This window comes from Lynx canadensis, chromosome X (assembly GCF_007474595.2).
Source record: "Lynx canadensis isolate LIC74 chromosome X, mLynCan4.pri.v2, whole genome shotgun sequence".
NCBI classification, from domain to species: Eukaryota; Metazoa; Chordata; class Mammalia; order Carnivora; family Felidae; genus Lynx; species Lynx canadensis.
Genome location: NC_044321.2, coordinates 12,642,846 through 12,669,656, shown reverse-complemented (window position 1 = coordinate 12,669,656; position 26,811 = coordinate 12,642,846). Strand labels below are relative to the sequence as shown.

At 43.5% G+C, this 26,811-nt stretch overlaps 2 protein-coding genes across 4 annotated transcripts in view; one reads left to right on the top strand and one right to left on the bottom strand.

The window, feature by feature from the left end:
- The window catches only part of CTPS2 (CTP synthase 2), a 101,547-nt gene that overhangs the window by 46,947 nt on the left and 27,789 nt on the right, over positions 1-26,811 (top strand). For all 3 annotated transcript variants that reach the window (XM_030305533.1, XM_030305532.2, XM_030305531.2), the window contains exon 14: positions 16,864-16,960. In XM_030305533.1, coding sequence (XP_030161393.1) covers positions 16,864-16,960 — 97 coding nt within the window. The remainder of the gene's footprint in view (positions 1-16,863; positions 16,961-26,811) is intronic.
- S100G (S100 calcium binding protein G) lies at positions 2,641-7,666 on the bottom strand. Its single transcript, XM_030305535.1, has 2 exons — positions 7,532-7,666; positions 2,641-2,745 (listed from the first exon to the last, which is right to left on the bottom strand). The coding sequence occupies exons 1-2, from the start codon at positions 7,664-7,666 to the stop codon at positions 2,641-2,643; spliced, it is 240 nt and encodes a 79-aa protein (XP_030161395.1).

The window sequence follows — 26,811 nt, the reverse complement described above, 5'->3', positions numbered from 1 at the left end:
CTGTCTCCCCAAAATAAATAAATATTAAAAAAAAAAAAAAAAAGGAAATTCAGGTGAATCCTGTTGGATGGTGGGAGATGAGCTCACTGTTGGAAACCGGGCCAAGGAAGCCAATGAAATAGACATGTACATCCATGCTACATACAACCCTTCATGCTTTTTCACCCTTCTTGAAGACTGTCAGACGATAATTTGTCCAAGTCAGTAAATCTTAGCCAGGTAGAGAAGGTATCTCTACCTTGCGTTTCCTGTGCATTGCCACCGGGAGGCCTTCCCAGCTTGCCCCATCTGCCCTGGAGGCCTCCTGCCCAGCCCCAGCTTCCACCCTGCTGACACTCCCCCACCCCTTGCAACCTCTTTGTTGCTGCCACCTCATCTTCCTAAAGCACATTCACATCACTTTATGCCTCCTACACCCTTCCTCTCCCTTTCTTCTGACCTTGGTTTATCATGGCAACCAAGGACTCTCATGATCTAAAGCCCTCGTGCCCTCTAATTCCTCGTAGCTGGCTTTGCACCAAAATGTAGTATGTGTGTTTCTGAAACTGCCTTGAACTTGCACATGATGTGTTTACTTGGGGTGTTTTCTCTCTTTTTGAAGCCCAGTGCTGCCCCTTCCCTGCAGCTTCCCCTCAAGGCTCTTCCTGCAAATTCCAGCTGGAAATGCTACTTTCTCGATTAAGCCTTTCCTTGACCTGATCCCAGACTTACGGACTTAGGATCTCAGAGGGCTAGAAGTTTATTTCTCTGGCATCTTGTGTAATGTCCTGTGCGTAGTAGTTGCTTTATATATGTTGGAGTTGAAAGAGATTACATACATTTATTCTGTGAGGGACAGATTGAGAGCCAGAATTCAGGCTAAAATGGGAAGCTGGCATGACCTTGATATTAGAAGTCAACAAAGCACCGCTAACAAAAAATAAAACCCCGAACTATAGACTAATGTTGGCTATTAATAAAGATGTGAAAATCTGAAATAAAATACGAGAGTGCCCAATTTAACAGTATTACAGAATAATTGAGCGTGTTTAACCTGGGGGTTGAATTGGTTAATGTATTATATTGATCAGACAAAACAGAGAACCCCCATGTCTCCATAGATGCTCGGTAGGCAATCTATAGAACCCAAACCTTCCTGCTCACAATCTCTTAACAAACTAGGAAGAGAAGGGGACTTTTTTTTTTTTTTAAGTAGGCTTCATGCCCAGCACAGAGCCCAATGTGGGGCTTGAACTCACAATCCTGAGATCAAGCAAGAGCTGAGCTGAGATCAAGAGTCAGATGCTTAACCTACTGAGCCACCCAGGCGTCCTGAGAAGGGGACTTCTCTTTTACAAACCCATATCCAGCAGTAAAGTCAATGGGGATCCCTATGAAAACTAGAAATGAGTAGAAGATGTGCACTATGGTGACTAATGAAGTTGTTAAAATGAGACCAACTAATGCTGTCTGGAGATTGAAGCTGGCATTCTCCTACCTGTTTGTAGATTTCCGAATCAATACAACCTTTTGGAAAATCAATTAAGTGGTCTATTTCACAAACCATAAAAATATTCATACGCTGTGACTCAGACATTTACTTCTCAGAAATTCTCCTAAGGAGGGAAATATGGTGTGTTGACAGAGGTATGAACAGTTACTCATTAGTATAGCATTGTTTAGAAGAATCAGAAATGGCAACAGTCGAAGTGTCCCACAATGGGGAAATAGGTGAGACTATTATGGGGTATCCCTGCAGTGGAATATAAAGGGTCGTTAGAAATGTTTGAAGTTTTTGGTGCAATGAGAGTGCTCTTGCATTGAATTAGAATGATACAAATTGTATTTAAACATTTCCTCACTGTGTATAAAAATCTGCCTTGTTTCTTGGTAGGGTTAGAAGTCATTTTTCTTTTCTTTGGTTAAATTCCCCAGCAACACTCTCCCCCCTCCCCCAACCACCTCCACCGCCTTCCCCCCAGCTGTTTCTCAGATCCTGAGAGTCCCGGCAGCACGGGATGCCAGAGCTGGGAGGGCCCTCTGTCTTCCTGTGCCTTTTATTTTACACATTACATACCAGAACCAAGGCCGCCCCCTCGGTGATGGAGCAGAACTGACTCTTGGTCCTGTAATGCTTCTGCTCCCGGAGAGGGTCATTGATTCAAAAACCACAGCAAGCGCCAGAGGTGACTTTAAGACAAGTATGTGTGTTTTGAAGTCTGCTCCTCACCAGCTATTGACTAGAGTGAAATAGGGGCTGGAACTGGAAATGATGTGAACCCTGAGTGGCTGGGGAGGGAGAGCAGGAAAAGGGTTATTCTGGTGGAAGACTGGAGTAAGGGCCCTGGTTTGGCACGTCAGAGTTCCTTCCAAGCCTCCGATGCCATGTTTGATCGTGGAACTCTTCTCAGCCTTTAAAAAAAAATCTATATAATTATATGCATTAGACTAAGGTTATTTCAAATCTATTAAGCCATGGGGGTCAGTACTTGACAAGGAGAGACATGTCTAAGAATTTCTTTATTAACAGTAATTGGCCTTCACAGCCAAACCGTTATAATTGCAAAGAATTAACCAGAGACATTAGTGATTCCATATAGAATAGGGCCACATCCCAGGCGCTCTTCTTTTGGAATGATACATTGTCTTGTTTTTTTTCCTTCACTGGGATATCTTCTTGACTAACACCTGGAATTCTTCAAAACTAACTTCTCCATCTCCATTCTTGTCCAGTTCTTGAAACAGGTCATCTAGGGTGCTGGGGCCCTGGTTTTAGACAAGAAGGATGGGATAGGGAGAGGAGAGAAAATAAATCAGTTACTGCTACACATTTTCTGAAATGAGAGACACTGGGTCTGTGTCCCAGGAAGGCAGCTAAAGTTTCAATTACATGGTTGGAGGTGGAAAGACCAACTTTAGCTGCAGTCATGCTCCCTGTCACTGAACTGGCTATCTTTTTATTTTTTTTCCTATATCACACATTTATTATTTTAATATTGATAATGTGCATTTTAATATACAGTTGACCCTTGAACAATGCAGGGGTTGGGGCACCAACCCCCCACACAGTCGAAAATCTGAGGATAACTTTTACCTCCCTGCAAGACTGAATTACTAATAGCCTACTGTTGACTGGAATCCTTACTGATAACATATACAGTTGATTAACACATATTTTGTATGTTACATGTATTAAATACTGTATCTTACAATACAGGAAGCTAGAAAAAAGAAAAGTGTTATTAAGGAAGTCACAAGGGAGAAAAAATACATTTATAGTACTGTACTGTAAAAAATCCTCGCAGTTTGTACCCATGTTGTACAAGGATCAACTGTAATTGGTTTTCTGTGCGATCTATTTTTCTTTATGCCTCTAAAAACATTCCTTTGAGAAGGAATCTGCGGCTTCACTGGACTGCCAAGGAGCCCACGGCCCACAAACACTGGAGGGTTCGTGCCCCAAGTTTTCCTGGGAGCTAGTTCTGTGTCTGGCTCCCAGGGCTGGGCCAGCATATAACCTAGGCAGCACAGTCTTTCTGTAGCTTGTTAAGTGCTCCCCAACCGCCCCCTGGAGGAGATCCACTTTACAGATGAGGAAACTGGCACTCTGAGACAGTTGCTGACTTGTTCTACAGCTTGTAAGTAAAGAGAGGGCTTGAGGCTCAAACATCGACCCTAGAGCTTAACCCCTTAACTACGAATCACACCAGTTTTTCCCAAGCCCTGGGCTGCGGCCCACCTCTACGCTGTGCAGGATGACTGGAGCAGTGGTTCTCACACTTTGGCGTGCATCAGAGTCGCCAGATGGGCTTGCTGACCTTAGTAAACACAGATGGATAAGTTCCCACTCCCAGAATTTCTGATTCACTAGGCCTGGGGTGGGGCCTGAGAATCTGTATTTCCAACAGGCTCCCAGGTGATATCGATGCTGCTGGTCCAGGACCCATCACGCTTGGAGAACCACTGCTTGAGATGTTACAAGAGATCACGTTAAGCCTGACTCCTTTTTGACTACTGGCTCTGTAGTGTCTTCTTTTTTTTTTAATGTTTTAAAAATATTCGTTTATTTTTGAAAGAGAGAGAGACAGAGTGTGAGTGGGGGAGGGGCAGAGAGAGGGAGACACAGAATCCAAAGCAGGTTCCAGGCTCTGAGCTGTCAGCACAGAACCCGATGCGGGGCTCAAGCCCACAAACTGTGAGATCATGACCTGGGCTGAAGGCAGAAGCTCAACCGACTGAGCCACCCTGGTGCCCCCTGACTCTGAAGTGTCTTATGCAGACTTAATTTTTGTCTCTGCCCTAAAACTCAAATCTTAAGGCCATTATATTTCTGCCTTTCAGGTAGGAGTTTATCTGTGGCAAAATAGTACCGAGGAAACTCATTGAAATAACAGTTTAGTTTATAAATCAGCTTCAAAAAAATTTTTTTATGTTTATTTTAGAGGGAGAGAGAGAGAAAGAGAGAGAATGGGTGGATGCACACAGGGAAGAGGCAGAGAGAGAGAGAGGGACAGAAGATCTGAAGTGGGCTCTGTGCTGACAGCAGAGAGCCCGACGTGGGCCTTGGACTCATGAATTGTGAGATCGTGACCTGAACCAAAGTCAGGCGCTTAACCGACTCAGCCACCCAGGCGACCCCCGCCCCCTCAATTTTTTTTAAATTGTGGTAAGAAACACACAACATTTACCATCTTAACTATTTTTTTTAATGTTTATTTATTTTTGAGAGAGAGAGCACCAGCAGGGTAGGAGCAGAGAAAAAGAGAGGGAGACACAGAATCCAGAGCAGGCTCCAGGTTCTGGTTCTGAGATGTCAGCACAGAGCCTGACGTGGTGCTTGAACTCACGGACCGTGAGATCATGACCTGAGCTGAAATCAAGAATTGGACTCTTAACCAACTAAGCCACCCAGGCACCCCTATCTTAACTTTTTTTTTTTTTTTTTTAATTTTTAAATGTTTATTTATTTTAGAGAGAGAGAGACCGAATGTGAGCAGGGGAGGGGCAGAGAGAGAGGGAGACACAGAATCGGAAGCAGGCTCCAGGCTCCAAGCTGTCAGCAGAGAACCCGATGCAGGGCTTGAACCCATGAACTGTGAGATCGTGACTTGAGCTGAAGTCAGATGCTTAACTGACTGAGCCACCCAGCCGCCCCCCTATCTTAACTATTTTTAAGTGAACAGTTCACTACTCTTAAGTATGTTGACATTGTTGTACAACTGATCACCACATCAAAATATGTTTTAACCCCTAAGATTCCTGTAGACATTTGGTACTTTGCTGCCATCAGAAGACTAAACTAAGTTAGTTACTCAGCATTTGTTGTATAAATACCAAACACTTTTCCTGAGGCATTTACTAGATTCTAAACCATGCAAGGTGATGATGGAAAGACTGTAGCTTGGAAAACCTTAGTAATCGTTATGAAAATATAATCAGGTACATGACTTGGTAAGCAGATTCCTACCTTTATCAAAACTGTAAGTCATGTGCTTTTTGTAGTAAAAACATAAACCATAGGAAAATATAGAAAAATCCCCTGCTCTTACCTTTTATTTTTTTATAAATGTTTATTCATTTTTGAGAGAGAGAGAGTGAGCGAGTGGGGCAGAAGCAGAGAGGGGGACAGAGAACCCAAAACAGTCTCTGTGCTGACAGCAGAGAGCCTGACACAGGGCTTGAACTCGCAAACCGTGAGATCATGACCTGAGCTGAAGGTGGACACTCAACCGACTGAGCCACCTGGGCATCTCCCTCCTCAGTCTTAACTTTTAAAACCACTTATTTGAGTAGGTTGCCTAGGCTTTCCTGATTATTATTTTTCTTTTATTATTATTCCTTCCTATTACAATTTTTCTTCCTTTTGGAAAAACTTCAGAGTGTTTTTTAGAATTTAGTCTTTCTCAGGGCGCCTGTGTGGCTCAGTCAGTTGAACATCTGCCTTCAGCTCACGCCATGATTTCGAAGTTCATAATCTCCGGGTTCGTGAGTTCAAGGTGGGCATTGGGCTCGTTGCTGACAGCTAGGAGCCTGGAGCCTGCTTCAGATTCTATGTCTCCCTTTCTCTCTGCTCCTCCCCCGCTCTCTCTCTCTCTCTCTCAAAAATAAATAAACATTAGAAAAAGGATTTTAATCTTTCTCAAAGACCTTTGTTTTATTTTTTTAAGGTTTATTTTTATTTTTGAGAGAGAGAGATCTTGAGAAGGGGAGTTGGAGAAAGAGGAAGACAGAGAATCTGAAGCAGCTTCCAGGCTCTGAGCTGTCAGCACGGGGCCCGACATGGGGCTCGAACCCATGAACCATGAGATCATGGCCTGAGCTGAAGTCGGACGCTTAACCAGCTGAGCCACCCAAGCGCCCCTGTTTTAATTTTTAATTAAAAAGTCTCCTTTACTGGGGCACCTGGCTGACTTGGTAGAGCATCTGACTCTGGATCTCAGGGTTGTGAATTCAAGGCCTGCGTTGGGCGTAGAGCCTACTTAAAAATAAATAAATAAAATAAAAATCCAGAAAGTTCAAAAAAAATCCCCTTTTCTGCTAACACTTTTAACTGTTTCTGAAAGTTACTTTATATTTTAACTGTAAGAAAATGAGGCAAGATTGGATTATAAGGTCATTGAATTCAGCCACTCTTTAGTACTAAAAACAGAAACCTCCGCAACTACAGTGAGAACCTTCTCACACGTCATACTGGCAGAAGGGACAAAAATCTGGGCAGCAAATGGTTTCTTCTGAAGTTACAGCTAAATAGTAACCAAGTCACATGAAACAGTTGTGCTTCCATTTTGAAGATCCCTTTTAGTTGCGAAGGAAAGAAAGCATTTTGGAGCAATGAGAATCAGCCTGCCTCTCTTCTTTATTGCCCCAAGATGCACTTTGATTTTGACAACTCTGCAACAGTTTTGACAAGAAACTGTAGGGCTAAAGAGATTTAATCCCTTCCTGGAAGTTGTTTAGCAATGCATGGCTGCCTCATTAACACAGATTTAGGTGCTTAACACAAATTAACACAAATTTAAATGCTTTTGAAATATAAATGGGTGTCGCCAGATGGCAATTTGTCAGCGCAAAGTGGGTTTTCTTTTCAGATTGCCAAATAAGCATTGGTCTTCTTGACAGATCCTACCTATAACAATGAAGCACGTCCAAGGCCAACCAATGATGTTTTTGCAGACCTCTTTGTTTTCCTGAAGCCTGGCACAGAGGTGCTGAACCCAGGGTGACATGTGGGTCCTGTAGGTCTAACTTCATGAAAATTCCATCATTGCTTCCTTTTACTCTGGCTGGTCATGGAGAGTTCTGTGCCAGGCTGTGGGGCGTAGAAGGCTTGGAACCTGCTTTCCAGGTACTTGCCTTCTGAAATGTGGTCTGCCATCAGGGAGGGAAACACGTTCAAGTGTCCTTGCTCAACAGATGCCCGCACCTTGTCTGCTGTGTGCTCTGGCCTAGACCCAGCTCGGATGGGTATTGCATTCCTCAGCCTCTCCCCTCCCCTGTCCTCCCTTGTCACCATCAGAGTCCCCGTTCGTCGGCTCTGTGGTTGTGCACTCACTTTCAGCAAACTGGGGAATTCAGTCTGAATCAATAGCTTCAACTCCTCCTTCGACAGCTGGTCTGGATCACCTTCTTTGGCTGCGTATTTTGCAAAAATGCTCTTCAGTTCTTCAGGAGACTTTTTTGCACTCATTTTGGTGTCCTGTAAATCGGGAAAGGAATGAGCTCACCAGAAAGCTGAGCTGGAGTTTTATACCGATGATTGCCAACACTTCAGTGCCTTTGGGCTCTTTCCTTGGTGTAGTAAAAATAATCATCTTAGTATGTTCAGTGTGTATTCTTAGAGTACATCTGTTACAAGATAGTCCCTGGAGCCTTACACTTTGATTAGTAGTTGTGACATTCTCCACATTTTATGTACCTGGTCTGTGCTCTGTAGGCTGTGGTCTTGAAGAAACCTGACCACAGCTTTTAGCCTCTAAGTTACTGGTAATATCTTTAGATGGCACAAACCCACTTTCTCTCCTGACCTGTATCTTTGACAACCATTCTGAAAAGAAGCAGAAAGAGCTCCAGGAAGTACTAAAATCACACTTACCTGGTTGCCCAGCAGCAAGGCAGCTAGAAGAATCAAATAGGAGTGCGAAGAGTTGAGCAGGATCGTGACTTTTATAGTCTTTACGGACTCACCACCCTGATTATGAAATTTTCCTTTTGTTTGCCATTTAAGGGTAATTATTAATGGTTTTTGAAACCCAAGCTTGAGACTGCATGAACCTCATAAAATTAAGGGCAAGATCCAATAAATGGCCACCTTAACAGTTGCTTCATGGTTCAGAGTCCCAAGAGTAAACTTGGATTTTTCCCCCCCCTTACATTGTATTTTCCCTCCAATGTGGCATTACTGTATTTGCTGAGTGTTCACATTTTGGAAAGCTTAACTATGGAGAGTTGTATTATTTTTCAATTTGGCTGCATATTTAGGCTCGAAAAAGTAACTTTCTTCATATGCAGAAAAAAATGCTATCGTGGGTGGTCAATACTATATAGTCTAAGAAATTGCAGCGTTGCTGTGGAAGTCCCTGTGGTGTTTTGTACAGATTAGGTCCTTAAATACTTGAACAACTGAATGAATGAATGGACAGAAGTATCACTGAGAAGCAGACTTCAGAAACAAGGAGAAGATACACAATAATTTGTGGTTTTATTTGGCAAAGCAAGGTTACCAAGTCGCATGATCATTTTTCAACTCTTCTATTATTTATTGGTCTCGTATCTGCTTTTTTTTCTCATTACTCCTTTCCTTACCATATATACAAAGTTTTTTTTTTAATCGAAGCACAGTTGACACGCAATTTTACATTAGTTTCAGGTGTATAACTATTTTTCCCCCAATATATTTTGTTAATCATTCTAAAAACTTGTGAAAATACTTGACTTACTTTTATTCAGTTGGAAATACTTCAAACTTGTGGAACTGCCAGGATTTAAAATTGGAGACTAAATTTATTTCTACTGGAAAGAGTTCTATGAAAGAACAAGGACGTTTCCAAAGGGCATTAATCTAATACTGATTGTAACTCGCAATACAGACTTTTTCAGATTGACTTTAAGAGTCCTCATCAGGTTTTAAATACTTGCACACTTCCACGCTTGTATAATTTTCTCTGACCCTTCATTATATCATATATAAATTGAGCATTGAGCTATTGGACTGTATTTTTCTCTGACACTTTTCAGTTCTAAACTTCTAGGGCCTTATTTACCTTGGAGAACAAATGTGAAATCTTATAGTTTCTTAAGAACTTCCCAGCAGTCCTGAGCATTTATCACTCCATGTGCCTTCACTGTCCTTGTAGATGTTATTCTTGCTTTTATTACAGATTCTTTGACTTTGGTACCCACTGGTATTGAATATATATGAACTCACTTCTTGGAGTAAAGATAAGCATTTTGGTTTCAGTTGTAAGATTTTATGCAAAAATATTCTGATTTTGGCAATGCATTTTAATGAAGATTTTAGAGAATTTCTAGTGTTTTTATGCTTATGCTCTGTTTTACTTGGGAGGAAGTCAGCTTTTGTTGAACAATCACAGCAAAAAAAAATATCTTTTTCTTCCAATAACTTAAAAAAAAATTTCAAATCTACAGAAAAGTTGCAAGAGTGGTCAGTGAACACCCAACCTACCTTTTGCCCAGATTCATTTGAGAATCAGTTGCAGACCGATTTCTCCTCTAAATACTTCAGCAATCTTGTCTCGTAAGGACAAGGAGATTCTTCTACACAACCACAATGCCATTATCACAGGCCAAATTCAAATCTCTCCAAATGTGGTAAAAACATCTTAAATCATCGGTTTTCTTAAATTACCGCCTGTGAGCTAAAATCAACATGGTGATTGTCATATTTCTTGAGTCCATATCAAAGAAATGATTTTAATAACTATATGATGTACAACTATATAATTTTAATAACTGCATATTGTATGACAGATATATGTTATGTATAGCACATGGCATATGTTGTATATATAGGGTGTGTGCATATGAAATTAACCCTAAGAGAGACATTTGGAACAGTGTTGGTTAACAGTCTTTCAGGCTACGCATCTATAGTTTCAAGGGAGGATTTCTGATTAACAGAGGCCCAATGCTGGGATGCCTGGCTGGCTCAGTCGGTAGAGCATGCAACTCTTGATCTCAGGGTTATGGGTTTGAGCCCCACGTTGGGTGTGGAGATTACTTAAAAATAAAATCTTTAAAAAAATAATAAGCGAGGCCCAATGCTGTTTGTTGTCAGAACTTATGCTTGTAGTAAACACTAACAGAACTTGAAAAACAACCCATAGGTCTGAAATGTTCACTTGTTCCGCTCTGCCAGGCCCATCTCTCGTCTCTTATGTTTCTCTTTACCTGTGTTCTCAAGTGTGAGGATAAACCCGCAGTGAGAAACATGAAATCCGCCACTAGATATTCTCATGAAACATTAACTAAAAATACATGGAGACGGGCGATAAACACAGGGTGTGTTCAAAAGAGTGCATTTTGAAACTAGAGAAGGGGAAAAAATGACAAGGCACAAGATTGGTAATGGAAAAATGGAGAGGCAAAGGTTATTTATCACCTCACCATTCAATTGCTTGATCTTTGGACAGACTTAAATGTTTCCTAGGGATGCCAAGAGTAACTTATTTTAAAAGCCCCTGTACCATAAGCTTCCTTAGCTGTGTTATTCGACTCGAAGCCCACAGCAGGTAGTGCCTCGAAAAGCACCTCTGGGAGGAGAGTCAGTGTCGGGCCCTGCAAAACAAAATGGGCAGGCAGTGCTATCCTGGGTTCGTGTTGTCTTTGATCCTGAGGGTTTGAAAAGAGTCTGACCAGCAAAGCACAGCTTTGCCTCGCCAGCCTACTTGGTGCACTGCCGCAGAGTTCACGTTCTTTTCCACTTCCGACCTTTGCCTGGGCCCTGCGTCTCCCCGGTTTGGGGCCTGCCTGTGCTGAGGTCACAGAGGCCTCCTGATCACATAGCCCACGCTTAGCGAGGGCTGGTCCTTCCTGTGGCTGAGTGCTGCCCTTGGCCGACCCTGGCCCTTTACCTTGATCAATCCTCACAGCACCCCCGTGAACTGGATACCACTGTTACCTGCAGTCTCCAGAGACGTTCAAGGACCAGCTAAAGGTCGCAGCACTGGGCAGTACTAGAGCTGGGATTCCGGCCCAGGCCGAGGCTGCCCCCTCAGCCGCCGTGCTGCCTGCCCCCCTCAGGAGGAGGGCTTCTGTGAGGAGAGCTGGTCAACGTTAGCGTGAGGCCCAGAGGCAGGACTTATGTGTTATGTTCACACCTGAAGGTATAAGAATGTTTTCTTTCTGATGGAAGTAACACAGGCCTTCTTTTACTGGTGGAAAATGAGTTGAAAACACTGGAAAATATAAACGTATTTATGGGACTGCTCCGTGCCTTCACCCTGGTGAATTCCATCGTCCCGCTGCTGGTGATGAGGCAGGCTGGGGAGACAGACAGGACAATGTAACAGTCCTGCATTGGGTAAGAGGTGTGCTTGGGCTCAGGGGTGCCCTGCTTCAGAGCGGGGCACTGTTCCTCCCCTCCCCTATGCTGAAAACATCCATCTGCGGCTCAGGACCGAGACCCTTCCGTTGCTCTTAGGCTGCCCACTAGCCCCTTCGTCTGCTCTGCTCGTTTCTGATAGAAATCCAGGGAGATTTCACTGTGGAGCCATCAGTTGGAATCTGACACTGTGTTGGACTCTGCTGGAGACAGAGAAGAAGCTCCAGTCCTTGTGCTTGATGAGCCCACCCTTTAGCCTATGAGAGGAGGCAGGTAAGGAAATGATGGAGGAGGCTAAGGTTGTATACAACGAAGGACCGTATTAGTATCCTATGGCTTCTGTAACAAATTACCGCAAACTTAGTGGCTTAAAACAACACAATTAAAAAAAAACACCCCCCCCCCCAAAAGCCCCACAGGTTGTTTTCTTACAGTTCTGGAGAAGTATAAAGTGGGTAGGCAGGCAGGGCTGCCATTCCTTCTGGAAACTCTAGGGGAGGATCTGTTTCTTTGCCTTTCCAGCTTCTAGAGGTTGCCTGCTCATGGTGCCTTCTTCCATCTTCAACGCCGGCAATGTAGCATCTTCCAGTCTCTCTCTCTCTCTCTCTCTCCTCTCTGACCGCCACTGTCATCTATCTCCTTCTCTGATTCTGACCCTCCTGCCTCTCTTTTATAAAAACCCTGTTGTTACATCGGGCCCACCCAGATAATCTGGGACAGCCTTGCCGTCTCAAGAGGTTTAATATACGCATGTCTGCAAAGTCTCTTTTGCCACGTATTATTTATTTGGTAGGGTTAGCATAATAACATGGCGTTAATCATGGGTCAGTAAGGAGAACTGGAGGGTGCCCCGAAAGCATGGGCCCATGTGGAATGGGGGGGGCAAGGCATTTTAGGAAAAGTGATGAAGAGGTGATATAGGTGTAGAGCAGTCGTGGGGAGGGGAGCAGAGGAGCCATCAGCAATGGACCTGTCCATCCAAGGTAGAAACCACAGGTTAGGACGCTTTGGGAGAGCTTAGCCAGACTGGGTTCCCGAGTGAGGTGGGACCTGAGTGCCACGTGCAGAAGAGTATAGATTTGAACATCACTTTGTTCGTACTTTGTGCACAACTTGAACATGAGTCATCAAGAATCGAAATCAGAAGCAGGCTTGAAAAAAAAAATGATCAGGAAAAACTAATGGACAGGAGGAAGGGAATGGGTTGGGGAAATCCTTGTAAAGAATACTTGCGGAATATAGTAGAAAGTCTGAGAAAAATCACTGTGTGTTGCCTGAGAGACTGGAAACAGCTGGCTTGGGAGAGTAGGCTCCTTCAGCGTCCCCAAATGAAATGTCCAAAGGCAAGGGACATGAGGGAAACTGACCTAACCAGGGCTCTGTTGGGTCAGTCAGTGTGTACTACCGCGTATGCTGGAATTTCATCTTTGATAAGAGACCATAACTTCCCTAGACTCTGTTGTTAAGGCATCTGGGACGCATGAACCCAGTCTTGAACCCATTACACTTTTATCGTGGGCTGCGGAAACGTCGGTAAAGGTTAATCAGGGCTGTATTTATCCTTATGTGGTACTTTTACATCTAAAGCTTTATCACCACCGATATTCGTTACTTATTGATCCTTTTTTATTTTTTTTATGCTATATGGCTGGCTCAGTTCCAAGAAAGGACAGCTCTGTAGTGGGGATCAGACAACAGCCAGTATTTCGGCAAAATCAGAGCAGGCCAAGGCAGTCCTTTTGCAGTGGAAGAGGCATTTTCCTCTTAGATGCAAATGTAGGGTATTTTGGAAATGTTGGGATTAAAACTAACGCATATTTGAGTTTGTTTTTTTTTTAACTACTCCAGTCACGATAAAGGATATGTTTTGAAACTGATGTCTCTCAGGCTTTTTGTGGAGGGAAATACCAGGCACAGAGACGTTTTCCCGAATTTTGTTGCTGAATCAGGCTGCTTATAACCCAAGAGGCAGTCCTACTGGCAACTTTCGAGCTCATCGGAGGCGACTGTAACTGAAGGCAGCTGGTTGGGCCTGGCTTGTCCAGAACTGCGGTGTATTCTCTACCCTCCCCAACCTTCCCCTTGGTGTGTTTGGATTCCACTGGCTTGTGCCTGGCTTCCATCAGAAGACTGAGTGTCTGATGAGAATCCCCAGATGTGGCCTTCTGAGCCAGCCCAGAGACAACGGCGAGTCCCCTGTCAGTTCTTGCTGTGCTTTTCTCCTTTCACTGCCGTTCGGGGCATCGTTCGCCATTGGAAAGCTACTTCCACCTGCACCCCCATCTTTTCTCTAACCTCTTCTGTGCCTTCTCCTCTGGTTTCTGTGCTAGCGTGTTTTAATCAGAGGATCACTGTGGCTGCTGTACCTTGGGATTTCTTTCTGTGCTATCATGTTCGGAGACGGTTGTAGTTATTGCTTCTGAAAACAGCAGGGATAATGTGAACTAACACCCTAGTGGAAGGTCTAAATGATAGGTTGCACTGTTTGGGCTTTAAATTTGTGTTTTCATTAAAAATAACACTACATACAAAGTTTTAAAAGCCAACTCGTTCCAAAAGGCCTATAATGAAAATATTCAGTAATCCTTACCCCCTCTCTGCCACCCTCAAGTCTTCCAGCTGGTTCTCCTGATATTTACCTCCAAGCTTTTATTATTTTATTATTTTTATGTATGTATGTATTTAAGTAAACTCTACCCCCAGCGTGGGGCTCAAACTCAAGACCTCAAGATCAAGAGTCATGTGCTCTACCAACTGAGCCACCCGCGTGCCCCTACCCCCATGTTTTTAAATAATATTCTTTTTTTATTTTTTTATTTTTTTATTTTTGGGACAGTGAGAGACAGAGCATGAACGGGGGAGGGGCAGAGAGAGAGGGAGACACAGAATCGGAAACAGGCTCCAGGCTCTGAGCCATCAGCCCAGAGCCTGATGCGGGGCTCGAACTCCCGGACCGCGAGATCGTGACCTGGCTGAAGTCGGACGCTTAACCGACTGCGCCACCCAGGCGCCCCTAAATAATATTCTTATATTGCTCTGTTAGGGATTTCCAGACTTCCCTTTACGTTGGAGGAGTATTTAACACCCTTAGGCAGCCCCTGTGCCCACTGTATTTTTCTTTTGGAGATATGATGTGGTCTTGTGTCTGTCAAGATCATCTCAAATAAGCAGTAAGGCAGGTTTCCTGTTCTCAGGTGGGTCATTTGACTTTTCTCAGTGGTTCATAGCGGAACATTTCTTGAAAACCAAACATACCAATAACTACACAAACTGTGTTAAAAGACTCTTCCTGGGCTGAAGAACCCAATACGGGAAGTAAGAGTGGATCGAACAACCAGAATACACCTCTAAGAAGCGGGGGTGGGGGGCGTTAGGGGGGTCATCGCTGTGCTCTTCCTATATGGTTCAGGTTGTCTTGAACTGCAGTGAAAATTGAGGCTGTGGTGGATAGCGCAATCTTATCTGCCTTTTCCTAGAAAATACATAAGGGGCTGGGCATTTATAAGCAGCTCAGCTTTGAGAACTGGAACCTAATGCCCTCTCTCACCTCACTCCAGTAATACTTAATCTAGCCATAATTAGCCAACCAGAGAAGATAGGAAAGAGATGTCAAGGTCTAGAGCACTTCAGAACTGAGCACTCCATCCAACAAGGGGAGTAATCAAGTTTTTTCTCCACCCCTTCCCCTCGGTGACTCTTGGAGTGCACTTGGGACGCAGGGTTCAGATGGCTCGGAAAGTTCTGGGGCGCTGATAAGATCATACAAGTTCTGGGAAAATTTTTACCTCAGGAAATTCTAGTTGTCCAGGTTTTCTATAGAGCACTACATGGCATTTAATGTGTGTGGGGGGAAACTGAAAGGTTTTATGAGAGGGAAACCTGAGCAATTTCATCAGAGCACGTTAACTTGCCCGACTGTAGTCTGTTCTAACAGCTTAACAAAACAATAGATGAAACAAAACCACGAGATCGTAGCGAACAGAACGGAAACAACAGAGCAATGACTAACAAGAACAGGCTTTTTGTAAAAATCATGTTTTGGAATTTCTATGAAGTAATCATAAAGATAAATCTGAAATTATTTGGTCTGAGTTCATTCATTTATTCATTCATGCATGCATTCATTCAGTATATACCATGCGCCAGTCCCATATACGCAAGGGGCCGGGAATGCAATGTAAGGAGAGGTAGCACTGCCCCAGCCCTCAAGGCTGTATAGTCTCACAGGCAAAGCACTCTACAGACATGAACAAGAGAAGTGCAGGGGTGGGGAGGGCAGAGATGAGGGTCCTCACTAGGCTGTGGTGCCTGAGAATATAAACTCCTGTAGGAGTTCATGTTGGATAGTTGAGCTAAGGTCTCAAGGTTGAGGATGGTTTCATTTAGGACAAGAGGATAGGGGAATGGGAGATGTTCTGGGCAGAGGAAACAGCATGTGCAGAGTTCTCATGGCAGGAGGGAAGAAGATGCACTGGGGGAAATGGAGGAAGGCCACCATGACCAGAGCTCAGGGTGTGAGGGGAAGGTCATGGGACATGGGGCTGGAGGGCGAGGCTGCACTGATATCATGCAGTCAAGGATTTCAAGCAGGAGAAATACCACAACTGCTTTGCCTGTAGTGTGCAGGGTGGACTGGGGTCATGTGAATGTGGAGCTCTGGCTATAGCCTGGGTTGAGGGGCTGTGGTTTGGGTGATGGTTGGAGCCATGGATGGATGCAGGAAGTCTGGAAGGGGGTAAATTGATAGGACTTGACAAATGAGAGATGAGTCATGAGGAAGAGGGAGAGATCCAGGGTGGTGCTGAAGTTTATGGCACAGAGAATGTGCTAGAATGGATGACATTACCTTTTTTTTTTTTTTAAAGGAATCCTAAGGTTTTCTAGAAAAAAAGTCTTTTTGGTGTACTTCTCCATAAGGATGGACAGATTTGCTTATGGAGAATCTTTAGGGAATGAAATGGGCAGTAGGGGAGGGATGCGAATACCAAAGTGAGTGGCCCTAGAAGTCCAGAACTTGAAGTGTGAACTTTGCTTGGAATTGACGTCTTGAGTAATGACAGATGGAAGGTCATAAAGAAGGTCCTGACACATTTTGTACAAGTGATTTGAATGAAAGATTAGAACAGAGATAAAAAGGAAGCCTACTGTGAGGAGTGTGTAAAGCATGGCTGTATTTGAATAAGAAAATTGGAAGGAATGATCAGGTTTTATTGTCTAGGGAACATCCTTACCCAACCAACGATCGTTACTTTAAAAGTAAAGCTTGAAATTTGGGAAATTACATTTGTATAAATGGCAAAACCGGACTTGTTTTGTTTTCTAAGGTGATTGATATGCCCGAACACAACCCTGGCAATTTGGGAGGAACAATGAGACTGGGAATCAGAAGAACTGTTTTCAAAACTGAAAATTCAATATTAAGTAAGTGTCTACGATCGTTTGTTCTCTCAGAGGTCGGGGCGGGTGGTTCGTGTGGCTCTGTGCAGACACAGCGGCAGTCAGAGTCCTCTGGAGCCCACGCCGCCCCTTCCACCTCTCCAGCTTCCCTTCCAGTAGCTCCAGGTGCTGTGACTCTTTATCCCACCTGTCCCATTTGCCTTTGCTGCTCCTCCTGCTTTCCCCCTAGTCTCCCTGGAAGGCTTGGTAGAAAGCCCGTGAAGGCCCCTTCTTATTTGACCGCCACGACACCGGGCCCAGCGGGCTGCTCTGTGATTTACCGATGCTCCTGGAGATGACCTTGCACGGGGAGAGCCCTGATTCACCCACTTCTTTCCAAGCCACAGTTTTCTCCACTACAATGAAACCAGCTAGCTCCCTGTTTACTTCTTTGATGTCTGACTGGTGTCAGCCACTAATTTACAAACTTCTTAAGGAGTAGAGCAATTAAGTCTGAGAAGTATATTTCTCTGTTCCCCCAGCAGCTTTAGGTCGGGGAGAGGAAAATATGATGTGGCTTGCCATCTGATATTTGCTCATCTTTCACTCCCGATAAGGTTACTCTAATTTCTGTGGAACTTATTTTCATAGATTAACACATTATATGAGACTAACATAAAGCAAGAAAAACCCCAGAGCCCTGAATTCAGTTTATTTATTTATTTATTTTTTTAAAATATGAAGCACATTTTCCAAAGCATCTTTAACGTTTATTTATTTTTGAGACTGAGAGAGACAGAGCATGAAGGGGGGAGGGGCAGAGAGAGAAGGAGACACAGAATCGGAAGCAGGCTCCAGGCTCTGAGCCATCAGCCCAGAGCCTGACGCAGGGCTCGAACTCCCGGACCGCGAGATCGTGACCTGGCTGAAGTCGGATGCTTAACCGACTGCGCCACCCAGGCGCCCCCTGAATTCAGTTTAATAAAGACATCTTGAGTGCCTACTCTGTGCCATATGCACTGTGCTAGATTCTGCAGATACAGTAGTGCCCAGGACAAATATCAGCCCTGTCCTCCCCCAGGGCCTCAAAACAAGTGGAAAGAGTGTCATGAAAGGGAACATGAAAGGTGCTGGAAGGGCCGGAAGCAGGGGAAGGGAACCCAGGTATCTTGGGTGTCCAGCATCATTCCCATGAAGTTATAAGCATATCTTAGAAAAATGACTTCTTAACGAAGAATAAGACCAGAAATATGAGTTTCTCCTTTATGGATGATAAACAGCTTCTTTTAATTTTTTTAAGTTTATTTATTTATTTGGGGGGGGGAGGGGCACGGAGAGAGGGAGAGAGAGACTCCTAATCTGCACTGACACAGGACTTGATCCCATGAACCCGTGAGATCATGATCTGAGCCGAAATTAAGAGTCCCGCACTTAACCGACTGAGCCACCCAGGTGCCCCAGTGATAAACAGCTTCTAAGGAATATAAAGCTTCCTAGTAAGAATGAAATTTAAAAAAGAAAAGTTTCAAGGCACATTTCTTTACTCTTTCTGGATAAGAAACCATTGTTCTCTAAGTGACTTTTTTCTTTAAGAATATAAGAATTTTTTCTCTCTGTGGATATTAGTAGTGATTCTTCAGCTTTCAAATGTTTTCAAATACTTTGAAACTTTGTTCAAATAATTGCCTAAGAGACAAAAAATGGTTAGTGAGAAAGTTAATGTTTTAAAATTGTATCTGTTTTATGTAAAAGAGTCACTGCTAATTGTACTAAGCTTCTAAAAAAGAGCATTGTCTTCAAAATATTTAAAATTTTGATCTGTCTTGATAGAAATAAGACTGATTTAGGATTTGTTTTTCTTTACAGTAGGCATAAAAGTAATGTCGATGATTTTTATGAATCTTGAATACAACAAAGCTTTACAAAAGTAACGGGCTGACTAGAGAACAAAAATCCTTGCTTTTAATTAATATCTTTTGCCTACTTTGAAAAAAAATTGTAGTAGCTTTATTGAGATATAATTTACATACCATACAATTCAACTACTAAAAGTATGTAGTTCACTGTTTTTTATTATATTCACAGAGTTGTACAACTACCACGACAGTCAATTTCTGAACATCTTTGTCACTTCGAAAAGAATCCCTGTTTCCTTTTAGCTATGACCGGCCCCCCTCAGTCCTAAGCAACCATTAATCTACTGTCTCTACAGATTTGCCTGTTAGGAACACTTCATATAAGTGGAACCATATGACATATGATATTTTGTGTTTGGCTTATTTCATTTAGCATAATGTTTTAAGGTATACGTACAGTGTAGCACGTATCAGCACTTCCTTCCTTTTTAGGGCTGAACACTATTTCATTGTATGGTTAGACTACATTTTGTTGATATGTTCATCAGTTGATGGACATTTGGGTTGTTTCCGTGCCTGCCTTAATTTTTTTTTAAAAGTCTATTTTATTTATTTTGGAAGAGGGAGAGAGAGAGCGCAAGAGCAGGGGAGGGGCACAGAGAGAAAGGGAGAGAGAATCCCAGGGAGGCTTCTCGCCGTCAGCGCAGAGCTGGACGCAGGGCTCAAACTCATCAACCATGAGATCATGACCTGAGCCGAAATCAAGAGTCCAACGCTTAACTGACTGAGCCACCCAGGCGCCCCAGGCCTGCCCTTAAATTTAAACTGTGCTTCATAGTTTGCAAATGTCATATGAGTGTGTGAACCTGTGAGCCTCAGGATGCATAAGGTTTTGCCCTTGCACTTGTGTCGCGTTGGAGATGAGAGATACGAATACGACCACTGGCCATGGCTGTATTGAGTGTCATAAAAATATAAAAACAAATAGCACCATAGTATCTTGTGGATTTCTTCCCCCTAGTTGGCGTATTTCTTTTGCAGCATTTCTTCTCTAGTCAGCCCATTACTTTTGTAAGGCTCCCCCCACAGCCCCCTCATCAGCATATTTCTGCAAAATGGAACAAAATACATTTGCTTACATTGCTTCTGAAAATAATTTATAGTTTTTATGGAAAGCATTTGATGCTATTCATTCATTATTTAAATTTGATTTATGGGCCTGTGATTGCAGTGCTCTGGGTTGAATGGAAAAACAGAAAAGTAAAGGTTTATTTTTGTTGTTGTTGTTGTTGTTGTTGTTGTTGTTGTTGTTTTTAGTAAAAGAGAATACTTTGGAATAGGACCAAAGCCTAAAGATATTGGTGGACACAAAGGCTGGATTACTAAAGTGATTCTGATTTTTATATTCATCAGGAACAAATTCCTTTTTTTCCTTAGAGTCCTTAGTTCCCTAAGGTTCATGAAAACTAGGAATTTGATTTTTCTTTTTTCTTTTTTTTAACCACTTTATTGAGGCATGATTGACATACAAACAGCTATACATATTTCATGTATGCAGCGAGATGAGTTGAATTTGAGTTTTTGGAAGTGGAGACTATAGGTATAAATTGATTTGGACCAAAGTACTACTAATCATCATTTGCTCTATTTGTAAGAATTGTGTTCCCAGAGGCTCACTCCTGTCCTGCGTTCTGTATGTGTGTGTTGTCCTTGTCTACAAAGGCTTTTGCTTATTAAAGGACTAATGACAGTGTGGGGGGAAATTATCAAAGCTGGTTCAAAGGTCTTCACAAACAAGATATTTTTCTAGACTGCATTTCTCTAGCACTTCACCTCAGTATTAATTGCATATTCATGATCTTTTCTTTTCTTTAAATGTTTATTTATCTTGAGAGAGAGCGAGCACGTGCAAGCAGGGGAGGAACAGAGGGAGAGGGAGAGAGAGAATCCTAAGCAGGCTCTATGCTGTCAGCACTGAGCCCAATGTGGAGATCGAACCCATGAACCGTGAGATGATGATCTGAGCTGAAATCAAGAGTCAGATGCTTAACCGACTGAGCCACCCAGGTGCCCCTACTGATTCATTTCTTATTTCTAAACACTTCAGGATGTTTCCAGCATTTTGTTAGAAAAATGGTAATGTGAACATCTTGACACAGTGTTTATGTTCTTTTGATTGTTTCCTTAGAATAGATTTCCAGGACTCGGACTATTAGGTCAAAGGGTGTGAACACATTTATGACTGATAATTCTGCCAGATTGTTTGATGGAAGAGGTGAACCAGTTCATAATGATGTGAACTACACTGTACTGTTCTTGCTTTCTCTAATCGCTTTGCTAGTGTTTTTATCATTTGTCTTTTTGCTTTATTAGCAGAACAAAAAGGACCCTTTATTATTGTACTTTATGTTGCATTTCTTTTCATTACTACATTTCTTTTTCATTTTCTTTCCATTACTACATTACTGCATTTCTTTCCACTACAAAGTGGAAAGTTCCCCCACCCCAAAATGTTGGTTTATTTGTGTATATGCTGTCCGTGTTCCCATCAACACTTAAACATGGGAAGGGAGAGATCTACTAGCCCAAAGTCTATTACCTAAATGGTCTAAACCAGAGGTTAATAAACTTTTTCTGTTAAAGCCCAGAGAGTAAATATTTTCAGCTTTGGGGTCACACGATCTTTGATGTAACTGCTCAACTCTGCCATTGTAGTGTAAAAGCAGCCAGAGGCACATATGTAAAAGAACAAGTGTGGCTGTGTGCCAGTATACCTTTATTTATGGGGGCTGAAATGTGAATTTCATGTAATTTTAATGCGTCATGAAATATTCTTTCGATTTTTTTCTTCCACGCATTTGAAAATGTAAAAACCATTCTTCATTCGAGGGCTGAACATAGTCAGGGGATTCCTGGTTTGCCTCGGAGTTGCCATGGCTTGCCAAATCCTAGTCTATACCAAGAAGCACAGGCCGAACGTGGTGTAAGTCCCAGGCAGTAAGGCTGTTACCCTCCTGGGAAGTACTCAGGGTATCTCCCCACTTGTCTGCTTGCCTGCCTAAATATACCACGTAGTGACAGGATGAGGCTCATGGTCAGTGGGTGGTCAGAACAGGCCTGGACCACTCTTCTCACATAGTTTCTAGTCTTCTACTGGAATGGGTGGCCCTGACCTCACAGCCCACCACTATAATCACTCTCCAAAATGCGACTCCTAAAGCATGCATTTTAGGGTGCCCGGGTGGCTCAGTCACTTGAGCGTTGGACTCTTGATTTGGGCTCAGATCATGATCTCACAGTTTGTGAAATTGAGCCCTGCGTCTGGCTCTGCGCTGACAGCTCGAAGCCTGCTTGGGATTCTCTCTCTCCCTCTTTCTCTGCCCCTCTCTCACTGACTCACTCTCTCTCTCTCTCTCTCAAAATAAATAAGTAAACTTAAAAAAATGTTTAAAAAAACATGCATCTTACCACTGGTGAATTCATTAAACAGCTCTATATGCCCTTCAGATCTGTAGATTTCATTGCATGTAAATTACATACCCTCAATTTTTCTTTTTTTTAATTTTTTTTTAACGTTTATTTATTATTGAGAGACAGACAGACACAGAGCGTGAGCAGGGGAGGGGTAGAGAGAGGGAGAGACACGGAATCCGAAGTGGGCTCCAGGCTCCAAGCTGTCAGCACAGAGCCCGACGCGGGGCTTGAACTCACAAACCACAAGACCACGACCCAAGCCGAAGTCGGACGCTTAGCCAACTGAGCCACCCAAGCGCCTCACACCCTCAGTTTTTCAAAACCACATTTTATCTGGATACATAGATGGCAGGACTTGTTTCACAGTGACATGCTTACTTGGTTGATTAACTCATTAGATGACATCTGAAAAGCAGGGCGAGATGGTGCAGAGCAGGTTAAGTATTAAGTGGAGTGCTTTGAAGAGTGAGAAATCAAAAATGAGGCATGACTGGAGATGGAGTGGGTCAGGCTCAGGTGAGAGAGGAACCAGGGAAAGCACCAGGGAACTTTTTTATGAGAGGGTTTTAAGACTCCAAAAATAAACTTTATCGTTTTGCTTGTGGCTCTCAACTGAGTGTGAGAGATGGGGACGTAGTAAAATACAAAGCAATTCAGACAAGGTTCAGAGCTCTTTAAGGGGACGGCTGACAACTTGTTTGATGGTTATAGTTTCCAAAATATTACCGTCCCCAGGCTTCATTTTTTTAGTCAGGTCCCAGATATGTTGCTGAGGCATCCAGGAAAGGGAGCATGTCTTTGTGCTAAGTGTGTTCTTCAAACCAAACTGCCACCTACCAGAAAGAACGTGCTTTTCAGACCGTGCAGGTAGTATGTTTTAATACTGCACAATCTGGGGGGCGCCCGGGTGGCTCAATCCATTGAGCATCCAACTCTTGGTTTCAGCTCAGGTCAGGATCTCACAGTTCGTGGGATGGAGCCCTGCATCAGGCTCCGAGCTGACAAGGAGCCTGCTTGGGATTCTATCACCCCACCCCACCCCTCCCTCTCTGTCCCCCTCCCCCACTCTCTCTCAAAATAAATAAATAAACTTTAAAAACTACTGCACAATCTGGTATGTTTATGCACTGGTAGGGATGCTAGAGTAGACTCAGTTTAAAGCAATCCCGTATTTGATGTGCAATTTGAGAAACTCTGTTCTCCAAACCAACACCCAAATGGTCGGGAGCCCTTGCTTTTAGAAACAGGAATGCTGTAGGGGTAGAAGAGTGCAGAGCAGACCTGAGCACTTGAGGTGGGGTGGGGGGTGCGGGCAGAGGAGGGAAAGGGCCACCCCATGAGCACAGTGCTGGGCGGTGGGGTCGTTAAAAGCAAGTGGATGATGGGGTGCCTGGTGGCTCAGTCGGTTAAGCATCCGACTTCGGCTCAGGTCATGATTTCATGGTCCGTGAGTTCGAGCCCCGCGTCAGGCTCTGTGCTGACAGCTCAGAGCCTGGAGCCTGCTTCAGATTCTGTGTCTCCCTCTCTCTGACCCTCCCCCACTCACGCTCTGTCTCTGTCTCTGTCTCTCTCTCTCTCTCTCAAAAATAAATAAACATTAAAAAAGTTTTTTAAAAAGCCAGTGGCTGCCATTTTGCCCTGTAGGGGTGTCCAGTGCAGTGGAGAATGTGGCACATTTTGAGAGGAATTAGAAGCCCTCTGCAGTGCAGTCTATCCAGCTGGAGACCAGGTCCTGGTGATTTCCCATCAGAATTCTGAGAAGATGACCCTCATCGTCAGGGCAGATGACAAGGGAAGGTGAGACTTGACACAGCTGTGTCAAGCTCCTGAGCATGATGTTGGCAGCAAGTGGAAATTGAGTGCTTTAGGAACAGACTCACTTCCTTTTGGGGATCTTCTTTGCATTTCGTCAGGATGAGGAGGAGGACTTGACTAAAATGCTTGGCCCTGCTTCACTCTAAGGGAAAAAAAGGTTTTGTTCGGAGAGAACAGGCAACAGGCCAACCAGGAAGTGTTGAGTGAGTGCCCGCATTAAGGATCTGGGCTAAATACGTGGCCTTGGAGATACAGAGTGGTCAATCTCCAATTTGAAAGCACTGAAAGGCAAGGGGATAAGGTGGAACAAATTTTCACCGGCTAGACAAATTGCTTTTGCTTTCTTATCTCTTATCAAGGCATTGATAGAGAAAAACAGCTTCTAGTTCCTGGTGTGGTTAGATTGTTAGGAGGTTTAGGAAAATAATCACGCCATACAAAAAGCTTTGGCTCGGTTAATGAGGTGATTTACAAAACAATCTAAAAGAAGTCACCGGGGATTTAGGGAAGTTGCAAGTCCATGGCACGGTAATTTGTCGTGCTGAGACCAATGGGAGCATGCCAGCTGGCGAGCCTCGCCGCCTCCCTGCCGGTGGTCCACTGTGCGGGGTAGCTCTCTCCCCTGCTCCTTCCTGCCTTTTGCTGGGGAAACCATTCGCTAGCGTGTTTGTGGATATGGGGACTCACAGGTCTGGGACACAACAACAGAAGGCATTTATGTGACCCTTACTGGACTGGCTCTGTGCCCAGCACTTCACCCATGGGAACCAGTGGAGAGGCCAACAGCCCCGCTACAGGAGCCACACTGCCCCATCGGAGGCCCCCCCAGCCCCAGCTCTCAGTACCTGGCCGTGTAGGTGCTTACACTACAGTTTCTGCATCTGCAAAACGGACACCAGAATGCCTCCTGCCTCAGGGGGTTCTTCTGAGGGTTAAATCAGTTATGCATGTGGGTCCTTCAATGCCCGGCACAGAAAAGGCACTATTTCAGTGTGGCTGTTAGGATCGTTAACGTGAAGGGGATATTGTCAATACGATAAGACCTGCATGTCTCTCAAAGTTCTGGATATGACCTAATATATATTTTTTAATGTTTATTTATTTTGAGAGGAAGGGACAGAAAGAGAGAGAGAGACAGAGAGACAGAGAGACAGTGTGATTGGAGGAAGGGCAGAGAGAGACACACACACAGAATCCGAAGCAGGCTGCAGGCTCTGAGCTGTCAGCTGAGAGTCAGATGCTTAACCGACTGAGCCACCCAGGCACCCCTGGGTATGACCCAGTATTCAGAATGGGGGGCCCCACTACTGGTATAGCCACTGTGGGAAACAGTATGGACGTTCCTCAAAAAAAATTAGAAATACTATATGATCTAGTAATTCCACTACTGGGAATTTACCCAAGGAAAACGAAAACACTAATTCAAAAAAATATATATACACCCCTATGTTTCTTGCAGCATTATTTACAATAGCCAAGATATGGAAGCAACCTAAGTGTCCATCAACGGATGAATGCCGAAAGAAGCTGTGGTACGTTTACACAGCGGAATATTACTCAGCCGTAAAAAGGATGAGATCTTGTCATTTGCAGCAATATGGATGGAACTAGAGGGCATTATGCTAAGTGAGATAAGTCAGACTGAAAAAGACAAATACCATATGATTTCACTCATAATGTGGAATCTGAAAAAAAACAAAACAAATGAATAAACAAATGAAAAGCAGAATCCAGACCTATAAATAGAGAACAAACTGATGGTTGCCAGAGGGGATGGGGTGAGGGGTTGGGCAAAATGGGTGAAGGGGAGTGGGAGATACTGGCTTCCAGTTATGGAGTAAGTAAGTTATGGGAATAAAAAGTATAGGGCATATATATAGTCAATGGTGAGTGAGTCAATGTGGTGAGCACAGCATAACATAGAGATACTGAATCATTATGTTGTACACCTGAAACGAATATAACATCGTATTTCAACTATACTCCAATTAAAAAAAAATTTAATTAATATACAAAAAAAAAAAAAAAAGAATGGGGTCCTGTGATGGCAGTGGGAGGGGAGAAGCGGTGAGCCTAGGGTGAGGACGAGCAGACCTCCCCGTCGTTCTAGTCTCTCTGCTTCCCACCTGCTAATAGGGACTGGCAGAAGCATAAAGAAAAATCTAAGAAAAGAGATGTTAAAAATAGGATAAGAATACTAAGCCGGGTGGAGGGGAAGAGATTCGAGCAAGGAAAAAACTGTAGAGTTAAAGGCAAGGAATCGCATTTCAAAAATAGAAAATTAGCATTTTTATACTAGCAAATTGAGGTAAAAGATCATGAAAAACAAAACTAGGGAAAGAGGAGGAGTTTAGATACTTAAAAGAAATGAGATGTTTTATAAAAACTAAGGAAGCGGTGTAGTAAAATCTAAAACTAATAAGTAAAGAAGGACAAAGATAGTGGCTGGCCCTGACTGCACACTTTCTAAGCATCAGTAATTAGGACATCATGTGCATGATTTCAGTTATTTGTTTCAACAAATAGGACCCAGGCGAATTTTGCACGAGAGAGAAAGGCATCTTAGCCAGGTTATTTGTTAGAAAGTCACTCAGCTGATTTCTGAGCCTGAGCTCTTGACCACCTCACTATACCAAATGGCTGGACCTTAATTAAAGGGGGAATAGAAACACCCAAACAGCTTGCAGAGCTGAAAGCTGCCTTGTGCTGAGAGACCCAGGACAGGATTCCACAGCTTTCCGGAGTGTCTTG

Bases quoted from the DNA above. Each gene is read 5' to 3' on its own strand.
- S100G (XM_030305535.1), bottom strand. From the start codon at position 7,666: ATGAGTGCAAAAAAGTCTCCTGAAGAACTGAAGAGCATTTTTGCAAAA. The intron at 2,746-7,531 runs GTGAGTGCACAA...GTCTAAAACCAG, and splicing joins AATTCCCCAGTTTGCTGAAA to GGCCCCAGCACCCTAGATGA.